At 41.8% G+C, this 12,307-nt stretch overlaps 1 protein-coding gene across 12 annotated transcripts in view; it reads left to right on the top strand.

The window, feature by feature from the left end:
* CUX1 (cut like homeobox 1) overlaps positions 1-12,307 on the top strand; it is a 267,949-nt gene that overhangs the window by 122,547 nt on the left and 133,095 nt on the right. For all 12 annotated transcript variants that reach the window (XM_038165931.2, XM_038165921.2, XM_038165927.2 and 9 more), the window contains exon 5: positions 10,561-10,698. In XM_038165931.2, the coding sequence (XP_038021859.1) occupies positions 10,561-10,698 (138 nt within the window). The remainder of the gene's footprint in view (positions 1-10,560; positions 10,699-12,307) is intronic.

Raw genomic sequence — 12,307 nt, 5'->3', positions numbered from 1 at the left:
CAGTGAAGAATTTGTGGGAAGGCTGGTATTTTGTGAATTTTCTTGTATACATCAAGTGGTTTTCTCTTTAAGAGATAAAATAGACCTTTTCAGATCTCTCCCCAGTTTATATCACTGTTAAAATAGCATTATCATCAGTGTGTTCTGCAAAATACATCCTTCTGAAAGGAAAGTACGTATCACGGAAAACACTTTGGTTTATGTGCAGTTATACGGTTGTAATTCTCACTCCGATCATTCTGTCTTGCTGGAGACTGAACATTTTTAATTAATGGAATTAATTTTCTCATTTAATTGCCTTATTTTCAGTATGCAGTACAGAGCTAGAGAAAAGTGAATGCTGCCACATGAATTGCACTAATCAACAAGGTTGTCACAACTTACCTTTAAAAATAATGTGAATGTATTTATTTTGAGGTAAAGGGAGGTTCGGTTTGTATTTTAAGGAAGCTTTCTCCCATCTGTACAAGATTTCTTTCTCTCTAATTTTTTAAAATAAGTGCATTATGCTATCACCCTTGGCTTTCAGGGTCTTAATCTTGCAAACACTTCAAGTGAAATCAGAGCCCTATTTTGTAAGTGTGTGGAGGAGCAGTTGCAGTATGTACATAATTCTCTTTTTAACTGAAAAATATTGAGCTTGAACAACATTAAAAATTAAATATTTTTCTCTTAAAAAGGAACTGTGTTCAATGCTTGAGAAGTTTAATCTTTTTTTGTTAAACAAAACTTTGCTGTGATTTTCAAGTAAAGGTTAAAAGAGAGACCGGCGTGAACGCCAGATGATGATATCTGCATAAACTGCACAGAATTTCACTTTACGCTGTCTCGTTATTACTGTGCAATTACTGCACAGTGCCACACTTTCATTTTCTCGGTTTTCAGCATTACTCCTGTTACAAATGGCTGCTGCGTAGGCAAAAAGAAACAACTTCTGTCTTGAAACAAAATTTTCTATCTTGCTGTGACATCGATTTAACCAAATTTGGGTGCCAGCGCTCATTTCCTCTAACAAGTGTTGGTGCGTACTTTGCAGTACCGCTAAAAACTTGCTAGCAGGGAGGAGTACCTGTCAGTTTGCCTCCTCCTGGGGCTCCCTGGACTCAGGGGAAACTCGAGCCATCGCTGCTGGGCTCGGGTCCCAGCCAGCAGCCTGTGCTCCTCCACCGAGGCTCAGCCCTAAGCTGGGCTCCTTCCTCCCTGCCGCCTTCCTGCCTCCAGCACGGCTGTGCCCAGCACCAACAGAGTAAGAAACTGCGTGGAGGCTTGTCAGCATACACGTTTTGAGAATGAGGGTAGGTTAACAAAAAGTTGCTCTCAGTTTGGTGGGGACTGCGCAGCTGTTGTGGGTTGAGTCACAACCGGTGTGTGTGTATTTCTGCTTAACCTGGATCTCACCAAGAAGGAACTGAATGACTCTTACAGTGTGAAAGGGGACGTGCTTGTGTTTTTACTGGAGACTTCACATCTCTGTTGTGGTCAGACGTGCAATTTAATGTGCATGATGTATTTTTTAGTTCAGAGGAGCCCCTATCTAAGGGAAGCATAAAATAACAGAGAGGGTAAAAAGAAGAAACACACAATTCTTCTAGTGTGCCCTGTCAAAACAATTAAAAGCAGTAACTGAAAGATGGCTGAAGTGGAAATTTTGTCTTTCCCTTGTTCTTACCGTCATAAATTGTGTGCCCGGCCCCAGGGGCTGGACCTTGCAGAGGGAGGGGAAGGAGGGACGGGCGCCTTGTGAGAGTTTTCCGCACACCCATCGGACGCGTAGCGGTGCTGCTCGCAGTCACAGTTCTGCCCTGCCTTGCACAGGGCTAGCTTTTCCAAGGGAATATTTAGCTGCGGAAACACAAACGTCTTTAAAAGAAGTAATCAATTAAAATATGTGTTAGGGAATTACTTCTACAGGCAGAAATCTGTTTCTTGCCCATAAAGAAAGCTTCATTCCTTTCCCAAGGAGCACAGGCTATCGGCACTGTGAGATGTAGTGCTTACATCGCTCCATTTCCCTCTGATTATTTACAGTTTAGCAACACTCTCCAGACTTGTATTGCTGCCTGGGCTACGAAAAGACTTCCATTTAAAAAGTGGTTAACGCTTGATCAGTGCTCTGTGTCAAAAGTGACATAAGAAAAAAAAAAAAAAACAGGTTAGATTTTTTTCAGAAAAGTTATCTTTTGCTTCTGCTGGAGGTGATAAATGTGTATGAAGTTGTTGTGTTTGTGTACATTACGAGACTCGTTTGGGTTGTTCTGCAGAACATAATGTTAAGCAGAAGGCATAAAGGTTAATGCCAGCCGATAGAAGGAAGTCTGTACAGACTGTTACGTACCCAGGTGAGCAGAAAGCTGCATGACGTGCTTAAATCTCAGCACAAGCACACACACACGGCCCTGGTGTCTGCACAGGAGCGATGGCTGAGTGCAAAGAGGTGAGAAGGAAAAGAGGCTGCTCTGAGGGATCATGTTCAGCACATCCTGAACTAGAGCACTGAAAACATGGTATGAAAAAGTTAATTATCAGAGTACTTTCAATTGGGCTAATTGGTAGTTGTTTTGCAAAACTCTGTCTAGAGAACATGATTGGGTTGTTACACCCCGAGTTTGTGGTGTATTGAGGCTGATCAGCACAGATAAGTTTCTGAGGAATGTTTCCTATTGTTACGTACGGTGTGAAAAATTTTAAGCAGTTCCATGTTTGATAAACAGTAATAGGTGCCAAAATAGTCCCCCCTTCTTGAATAAAATATACGTAAATCAAATTGGAGGTAGAAGTGTAAAATGAAAGGGCTTATATTTCTGCTGTCCCTAACTTTGCAATGGAAATGAATATTCATAACCAGTGCCTTTTCTCAACATTAGAGGGAAAACAAATCAGTATGACAGTGAGTACTCCTAGGAGGAAAGGAAGCAAAATGAACTTACTCACGGACAACAGAAGCAGTGCATACACCCCCTCAAAGAGAGCAGTGGGGTATCATTTTAAACACACTTGAAAATCGAATAAAATTAAGCAGAAAATTGAACGTAGTTAATACTTGAAAGAGCGAAAAGCAGTGAACCCATGGGGCTGCAGGTAGTGATTTAGCTTGTGACTGTATCCCATCTGAAGGCACAGTCTTTGAAGCTTCACCACCACATTCAGGCCAGGTTAAAAAAAAAAAAAAAAAAAAAAGGGACTTGTGTAAACATACTTAAAATGCCCCAGTTCTGGCTGGAAGAGAAGTCTCTACAATAGCAAATCAGGGAACGTAGGCACCGGTGATTTTTCTGCAAACTGTTCTGCACAAAGAAATGCCTGAGCTGGGGTGAGAGGGATGGGGGTGAGAGGGATGGTTTATAGCCCAGGCTGCAGAGCGGAGGTCTGGAGCGGCGTTTCGGTGGGGTCAGCCACTGCTACTGTGCATTTTTCAGAAGGGTCTGGCTCGCCTGGGATGCTGCTCCAGCCTTCGGGCAGCCCAGCGCCGAGGAATGTGGAAGTAGCTCGTAATCACTTCAGCCTCCTTCCCTCCGGGGTCTGAATTCTGTGCCGTGCCTCTCGGAAATACAGCATGAAATACAATTTTGGATCTGTGCTGGCTGAGTGCACGCTGGTAGGGCATACTGTTAGTGTTACATAGTTATTTTCAGATGAGGCGCAAAGTCCTGGCCAACGCTAGTCTTTTAGTTCTCATTCACTTTATCCTTACGTTTTGAAATGGATGTCACAATAACTAAAAATAGCTTTGTTACCTGAATATGTGGCTTCAAATTGGGCTTGTCTGATCACATTTTTTCTTCCGTTTTTCATGTTGAATTAATAATTGGATAAATTCCTTTGTAAAAGCTGGAATAAATATTCGAAGGAAGAAATATCCCTAAAGCACACACTTTAAAAAATTTATTGTGTGCTTGTCAAGCCCTATTTTAGTTGGTAGGCTGGAGGCACGGAAGGAAGAGGGGAGGTTCAGATAAGGGAAGGATGCAGTGAGTAGATGCAGGAAGAATGTGCAGTATAGAGCAGACAGCCCTGCTGCCTTGGGCACGTTCACCTGGAGGTGCCAACTGCAGCACTCTTTTGAAGCTCTTGCTTTAGGAACTGGGCTTAGAGCGACCCTAACCCCGGTGACTGGAGCAGCGTTGCATATTCAGGGAAGAAGAGGCAGTATGTGATGCATGTGGGATGGGATATACTGCACTTCCCTTTGTCAGTTGCAGGAATGTGAACTGGAATTGGAATAAACCCCAGCCTGCTGAGGGTTTAGGGCTAACTACATTCAGCAGTGTTCAGGAGAAAGAAGGGATGATTGTGGCAGAAATGCTTTCAAATACAGTGGAGGGTTCTCTTTTCTTTTTATAATCTCAAAATAGGAGAAATAAAACTTTTAGCATGTGAATGATTGTCTGTAACTGTCCTTTGCTTTACATTGAGCTCAGTGTGCAAGCAGTAAATTCCAATGTCTTCAGCCATTACTAGAATATTCATGTTCAAATTGGAGCATTTTCAGTTGCAGGGGTTTCTCTTATAACTCACTAGGTCCTTTTTTAGCTGGCGTATTACAGTGCCATAAAATACTGTATCACCTATTATGCATGCCCACTTTAATATTAAAAACTTCTCTGAGGATTAATTTTGGTTACTCCTTTGAAGGTAAAGGGAACTGCAACACAATTCATGAAGGAATCAATCATCAACATTGTCTTGCTTGACTTTTTTGGATACTAGGGTAGAGATGCATCTCATAATGTGGTGCAGGGCCAAAGCATCTTTTCAGCAAGTAGCCGATTGGTAGATAAATAAAGGATGTTTTCACGTAACACCCTACAAGGTCTAAGAGCCACATTCCGGCACAGGCATCCATGTGCTTGTGGTCGAAGTGGCCATATCCCATCTCACATCATTTCACTTAACCCTGTGAGCATTGCAGGGTGCTGCCACTGACAGCTTATGGTGATTAATGGGGAGCAAAGCCGCCGTTATGCTGCAGCTTCCCGTCCCTGCTCAGAGGGGTCGCTTCAGAATTGCTTTGCTGCTTTAGTGCTTTTGGAGGGCAGCAGAATGTGGCATTCTGCTTTCTTTCTGGTATGGAAGATGAGGGTCCCTCACCCTCTTGTGGGTGCTTTGAATTCCCTGGCACGGCCCTTACAAAATGCTCCGATGCCAGGAAGGTGAGGGGAACATTTTGAAAAATGGAAAAAATAAAAGGAAGAGAGAGATCCCAGTCCTGTGGGATGGGGGAGTAAGAAAATGTGTTTAATTCCTGATGGAAGGGAGAACCTTTTCATGTTTTTTATGAAGTGAGGAGTTGGAGAGATGATGAGCTTTGTTTCAAACGGAATTACGGCTATAACTCTTCTGTCCCTGGGCTACCAGAGTCATGGGGGAACAGGAGGAAAGTTATCATTTATTCCGTGAAATCTTTGTCTCAGTCTCTCTAGGCTATTTCAATTTACCCCTGAAATTTCTGGGGAATAATTAATGAATTAATTAAGTATGCTGTGAGGTGTTTGAATATTCAAAAGCTACAATGTAATTATTATTTTTTCTAAAACACATTTTCAGGTTATTTTCAGATATGCAGCCTCCCAAGGAGGCACTTAGTGCATCACAAGCTGATGGAGCTGCCTGCGAAGCAGGCGCTGTGTGCCCGGAGAACCGCTCACTGCATGGTGCAGCCAGGGGCAAAAGCTTCATTCACTTGGCTGTGACATGGCTGAGCTGAACTTTTTTCCAAAAAGTTAACAGCCTACGGTAACGAAGTCATGCTCAGGAGGGTGGGGTTTATTATTATTATTATTATTTTATTATTTTTATTTTTATTTTTTCCCTCTCCCTTATCATTTTGCGTGGGTGTTTCTTGTGAGCGATCGCTAAGCTCGGTTTGCTTACAGCATGGTTTAGGCAACACAAACAGTCTTTTCGAAACAATTGCTGTGCCTTCGGTGCATTATTTTTAGACCCCAACCTTAGGAAACACATTCCCCGTGATATAAAATATTAATTGCCCCTGTAGTCCTGGCACTGTTTCATAACTTGCTTTCCACGCGTTTCCAGCGCTACGGGCCTGTCATGAAAAGGGAGGAGGGGATTTAGGAGAAGCCCTTTGTTTTGGAAAAGCCTTCTCAGGAGCTCCATTTTAAGACACTGGCCAAAGTATTAGGTGCCCTTTCCCCTTTTATGAATAAACTGAGATGAGCCCGCCAGCAGCGCCTCGCACCGCAGCACGGGAAGAGCATTTCCCTCAGAAGCGTGAAAAGAAACGGCGCCTTTTTATTTTATTTATTTAAAATTTTTTTTTTTTTTTTGGTTAGTTTCCCCGGCCCAACCCGGAGCCTTCTGAGGGCAGCGCTGCGCTTCCCGGCTCCGAGCTCCAGGCCGGGCATTGCCGCTCGCTCCCCGCGGGGCCGGGCCGGGCCGTGAGGGGCCGGGAGGTGCCGTGAGGGGCCCGCCCGGGAGGGGCCGCGAGGTGCCCGGTGCCGAGGCCACGCCAGGCCGGGGCTGCGCAGGCCTCTGCTGGCCGAGGGGACCCGGCCCGGCCCCGTGGCTCTCGGGGGGCTTGAGCCGGGCTCTGCCCCCCCCCCCCCTTCTATCCCCGATAAACGAGGGTGGTCCCAGCATACTCCGTATCTAGACAGCTTTTCATCAGTCGCTCATCAGCATGCTAATTGCTGTATGACTAATTATGCCCTGAATTCCAGTTGATTTTCTTAATGAGACAGCTGGGTTAATTATGTAATCGTATGATTACATTAGCCTAGAGTGCCCTGGCGAAAAGCGAGGCAGGCGGGAGCGTGATGTCATTGCGGGAGCAGCGCGCACAAGGGGGTGCATTCATCTCCGCTAATGACAGGGGAGGGCAGCGTACCCACAGTGCTCTTTGTGTAAACACTTAGATTGAATTATTAAGATCTGTGTCTTTTTCCAGCTCACAGAATGAGCGAGGGATTTTTTTTTTCCTTTTTTTTTTTCAGTGAAACCCCGTTTGGAAATTCAGCCAGGCATCGGTAGTGGGGTTTTGTCACCAGGTTTGGGTTGTGCTGGGGCTGCAGGTGGTGAGGTGCTGCCTCCAACGAGTAACATAACACGCTCTTTGGACCAGATTTATCTCTAGGTTTCTTTTAAAGCCGTTCTGAAAATGCATGGTTTACATGCACAGACGGCAGCAAAAAATTGGTTCTCCTGTGCTGCTGTTCAAAAACAATTTGCCCTTGGGGCATGTATATGGTGCGAGAGTAGCCTGAGAGGTTTACTGCTGCTGCCTTGCACCGGCTTGTTTGATGTGAAGTGTTGCCTATTATATAAATAATGTTACACTTGTAACACTGGCTAATTCTGTTCACCTCTTCATTTGCTGGTATGTGTCCATCCAGCCCCTTCATGAGCAGAGGAGCTGTCAGCAAGGGGACCAGTGCGGTGCGTGACAGCTGTGAGCACCACACCGGGCACAGGGAGCCCTGTGTGCTCTGTCCCCAAAGAGCGATCCCTGAGGAAGTGACAGCGGGACCGGGCTTTGGGATGCGGGTGTGGAGATGCAGCAGGTTGTAACTTCTGCTGCCGGGTCAGGGCCAGGCCTGGACATGAAGGGCACACACAGATGCGTGATGCCAAGGGCTTCCTCGGGGACATGGGAGGCAACAAGCAGATAAGGGAAGTAGAACAGGGTGGGAAGAGACGGAAACAGATCTCCAGAACTTCATATAAAAATGGACATCTCAGTTTACTCTTGGGCAATAATGATCTTGCTAAACACTTTTTAAGTTTTGGATGAGCAGATTCCTTTTGTCTCTGTTCTCATTTCTTATTTATCTTGTGCCTAGCAGGGATGCTGAACTTCAAGCTAGAGAAGATTCAAACCAAGGGAATAATTTGCAATGAGTTTTTTACATTGAAGTGTTAATTGAGATTATTTTTCTCTTTTACCGATTACAGAAAAGGCATTTCCTTCTTTGCTGCTGTCTATAAGCTAGTGGCGTTTGATTTTTTTTTTTCAGCATGCGTATGCCTGTTGTTTGTGTAATGAATCGAAAGTTTTGGTCCATTGCTTGTGTAAAAATTCAGTGACCTCCTGTTAAATGACATGAAACATACTTTGTAAGTCTGGTTAATATAAATAGGTATGCTTTTTCATGCATGCATATGTTGGGAAAAGGAGAGTATTCTTATTTATTTTTAAATCCACTCCATTCAGGTAAGAAAAGAGTTGCACTGGCTCTATGGTTTGTACAGGTTTCTGATTAATTGATGTTTATAAATGCTCCAGAAATCATGGTCCTCCTTTAGTGTTGTTTTTTTTTTTTTGAGATAAAAGAGCACGTTGGAGCTTGCCATGAGAAATTAATTATTTCTGTCTCTGGTCAGAATGTCTCGGTCAACTTATTGTAATGCAGTGATTAGTTTTCTTTAATGCAGTTTATAAAAATTAAGTCTAAGAGGTGCTTCAGCCATGTTTTTGTTGTTTTTTTTTTAACATGTCTTTAAGCAGTATTTAGTGGCTGCAGGCCATTAGTCCTTCAAATAGGCTCTAGTAAAGTTTGAAGTTTAATGCACAGAGACTGTTTTTACATTTTGTTTGTTCTGCAACTGTTTTGCTACTTGAACATTAACCTTTAATAGAGCTAAATTAAATATACATGTCCTGATGAATAATTATGAGATTGCAAGCATTTTCATTTTGAGCATAAAGCTTCTAAGGGATCGCAAATTTGACTAAAGGCTTAGTCATTATTCACTTTATAATGCCCATGTTATTTTTGTCTCCTAATTCCTTACCAATTTAAATTAAGAAAGCCATGTGTATTTGGAGCAAAATATGTTTTGTGGGTGTCCTGGCTTTTTACAATGGACGTTCTAAAAAGGGGGGGGAAGAGTACACCCACAGTTTTATAAAGTTCACTTTCTTTCATCGTGGCATTTTAACACACTTTTATAGAAATACCATAGCTGAAGCAAAAGATTGTTGTTAGATATATTTGGAGGTTCCTGTAACAACTTAAGACACGGGTGGATTGAGACAATCCAACCTCTCTTTACGTTCAGCAGATGAACGTCCTGGACTAGCTCTGTCAGAGAAATGCTGAGCTGCAGAAGTGTGACAAAGCGGGCAGTCCCGCTAAAGGTCGGCGGACCTACATGGGAGAAGGGTGATGTTGTGACAGCCTGTACCTTAATTGGATCATACATAAATATTGTAGGGACTTTAACTTGTGCTACTGCTGTGACTTAAACTTTGTATTTAATTCTCTACCTGTACCCTCTGTCTCTGCCACAATAACATTTTAAGTTTGATTTATTATAAATATTTTAATATAGATAATAATAACGAAAAGTATTTGGCCTAAAAAGCATAAATGAAAAAGCTATGTAGTCATAAACTATGTATGTACAGAGAACAGATGACAAGCAACCTAGATTTTGTATTATGAACAGGGTAATGCCATAAGCTGTTGAAGAACTGAAGTAACAAAATGCAGCAGACTGCTACTTACAATGTCTCTGAGCTCAACATAACCCAGTACTATTCTTTTATAAACTATGAAACAACGCTGGCATATTGAAAAAACACACAGGCTCATGCTTAATGTGTTAACAGAGGTACAATAGACTTATTATGTGTTTCCAGAGACTGAGGGTGGTCTGAAAAATTAATGACTGTGGTGGTTGAAAATTAAGTGAACTCCCTAATATATACTGTTGTTGATCCACTGAGTTTGGTGTTTAGCATTCCTCAACAGGAGACTAAATCTTTGCAGCCATTTCATAAGAGATGCTGGCGCCCATAACAGAAATGTATTCAATAATCTTTTATAAGTCCATCGGACTCCAGCATTTTCCTATTCTGACTGGGAAGAAATCCCAGAATAAATCACGCGTGCGTACATGTCAGGTGTGTGCTAGGGACTCTCTTCAGTGGAAAGGAACCAACATGGAAGAACTAATTTTGTGAGAACTTACAAACTAATTTCTAATTTTTATTCAATTAGTAGTATGCAAAAAATAGGGAATAAGGGTCACAAAATCCAAGCTTAATAGAATTAATTAAATTTACACAATACTTCAGGTAGTTATTGATCTGCCACTCTGAAAAAATACAGCTCAGATCTCTATAATCAAATAAACTTTTAGTGCTCAGCTGTGCAGAAGGACACAATTTTCATCAGAAATTCACTCCTGCAAAAGTGGAGGTATTTAAAGGACACCAGCTGTCAGTGGGTGGTACTTTTTGGATTACTTTTTTTCCCCTGAAGTTCTCATTTTAAAAACAAAAATCTGAAACTTCAAGCTGTCACATACCTTTGCATCATGACTGTCTGCACCCTGGGCAAACTGCCCTGTGGATAAAAGCCACAATGAGGAAAGCACACTTCAATTTAAAGGATAGCATAGGTAAAGTTAACCAGCCATATTTTTTTAATCATATAGGACATGGAGTAATCAACATACAGAAAAAGTAATTCAAACTAGGGCCTGGTCACTTAAACTAGGTATTAATAGAGAAAAAGGGACACTTGTGCTCTGAGCTGTTTGAGTCACAGAAGCATTACTGTTATCTTACATTTTATTTTACCGTTTCTTTTTTAGATCCAGTTCCAGCCTTGGATTTAGGACAGCAACTTCAGCTCAAGGTTCAACGTATGCACGATATTGAAACAGAAAACCAGAAACTTAGGGAAACTCTAGAGGAATACAACAAAGAATTCGCTGAGGTGAAAAATCAGGGTAGGTTGCAAATGTGTGTGTTTACCAGCTTTTAATGCATACTGAAATTTAAACACTGGGATGAAATTCAGTTTTATTTCATACAGGTAGAGTTGACAGTAGGTAGAATTGAAAGTCAGTAAAGAGAGTACAGTAGTCTATTATTGCTATTTTTGCATATACATATGACTTTGGGTTTGACTCACTGCATTTCTTTAAAAGTCTTCTGTAGCACCACATCAGAATGTGAAGCTGTTACTTGGTTGTAGTCTCCAGTGCTGCCTGGAAACGACACCATTGGCTGAAGTTATATGTAGACTCTATATGATAGACCATACTGCTACTGACATCAAGCTGAATGTGCATGTGGGTGCATGTAGTACGCAGACACACGCACAAAAAAACAACAGTATTTCATACATGGATACAAACCTGAAAAATGGACTTCTCCTGTACTCTGTTTTTCCCTTACGTAAATCTGAAATGTGTTGCTGGAGTACATGCAGCATACATATTTTACATTTACTCCAGGGACTATCCAAAGAACAATGTAAACACAAGCTAATACTGTTTAATTAAGTAAGTTTTAATGAGACCAGAGATTTAAAGCCTGTTGTCGTTAAGACTGTTAAGTTTTCTTGTACTTCAAAAGAACGTGTTTCTTTCACCAGGAAACAAAATTTGCTTAGTTGTACACCTACTTCCCTGTACATGGGATTTGTCATTTCCATATTCAATACTATGTTCTGTCTGGTACAAAGGTAAATTTTCAAGGAAAATTTGGAAAAATTGAGGTTTTCTTATACTATGGAACCTTTGCACTGAAATGGGTAACATTTGAAAGCAGCATTAGCAACTAGGTTGGATCTCTTATGTCTCATTTTCAGCAGAAGAAGCACCTGTGCACCTACAGATTTGCTGTTAACATAGAGTGGACCATGGGGAGGATAGGTTCCAGCATGCAAAGATTCAGGCTGCATTGCAAAAGATGAGCTGTAATGCTCTACACCAACAGTCTTTTGCTGGAAATGCACAATAATTGCAGGTCACTGCAGTTTTCCTGAGGCTCTGTGTCCCATACACTCAGACATGACATAGGAATTCATCCCAGAAAGTAGAAAAGATTTTGATTTCCATAGTTCCATGCTGCAACTACATGTAAACTGCTTTTTGGTTTTGGTTTTGTTTTTTTTTTATTTCCCCGGTGTGCACTAACTTCCTTTCTGTTTTGCCACTCTAGTGTTTGCGCTGTTTTTGACGCCAGTGCAATAGTTTTACGCTCTATTTCAAACAGGGTTTAATAAGATATCCAGGGAAAAGTGTGTTGTTAGCTAAGGGTGCTTTTATCAGTTAATCTCTTTGTTTGGAGGAGGGCTGTATACAAGCTGTACAATGCCTTTAAGAAACTTCTTCCAAAACTGGTATAAATGGCAGTGGCTAACAAGCTGCAGCTGACCTGAACAGTAAAGGAGGCACTTAGTTCTTCCAGCAGTGTAGGGGATTAGATTGTGCCTAAAGGTAAAAACGGATTTGTCACAAAAGTCATATTTTTCCCTGTATTTGTGCACTTTTTGAATTAAATTTAGTGCTTTTGTTTCCTTTTTAAAACGAAATGTTCAGAATTGGTAAG

This window comes from Anas platyrhynchos, chromosome 20 (assembly GCF_047663525.1).
Source record: "Anas platyrhynchos isolate ZD024472 breed Pekin duck chromosome 20, IASCAAS_PekinDuck_T2T, whole genome shotgun sequence".
Classification (NCBI taxonomy): Eukaryota; Metazoa; Chordata; class Aves; order Anseriformes; family Anatidae; genus Anas; species Anas platyrhynchos.
This window is presented reverse-complemented; position numbering and strand designations above follow the sequence as displayed.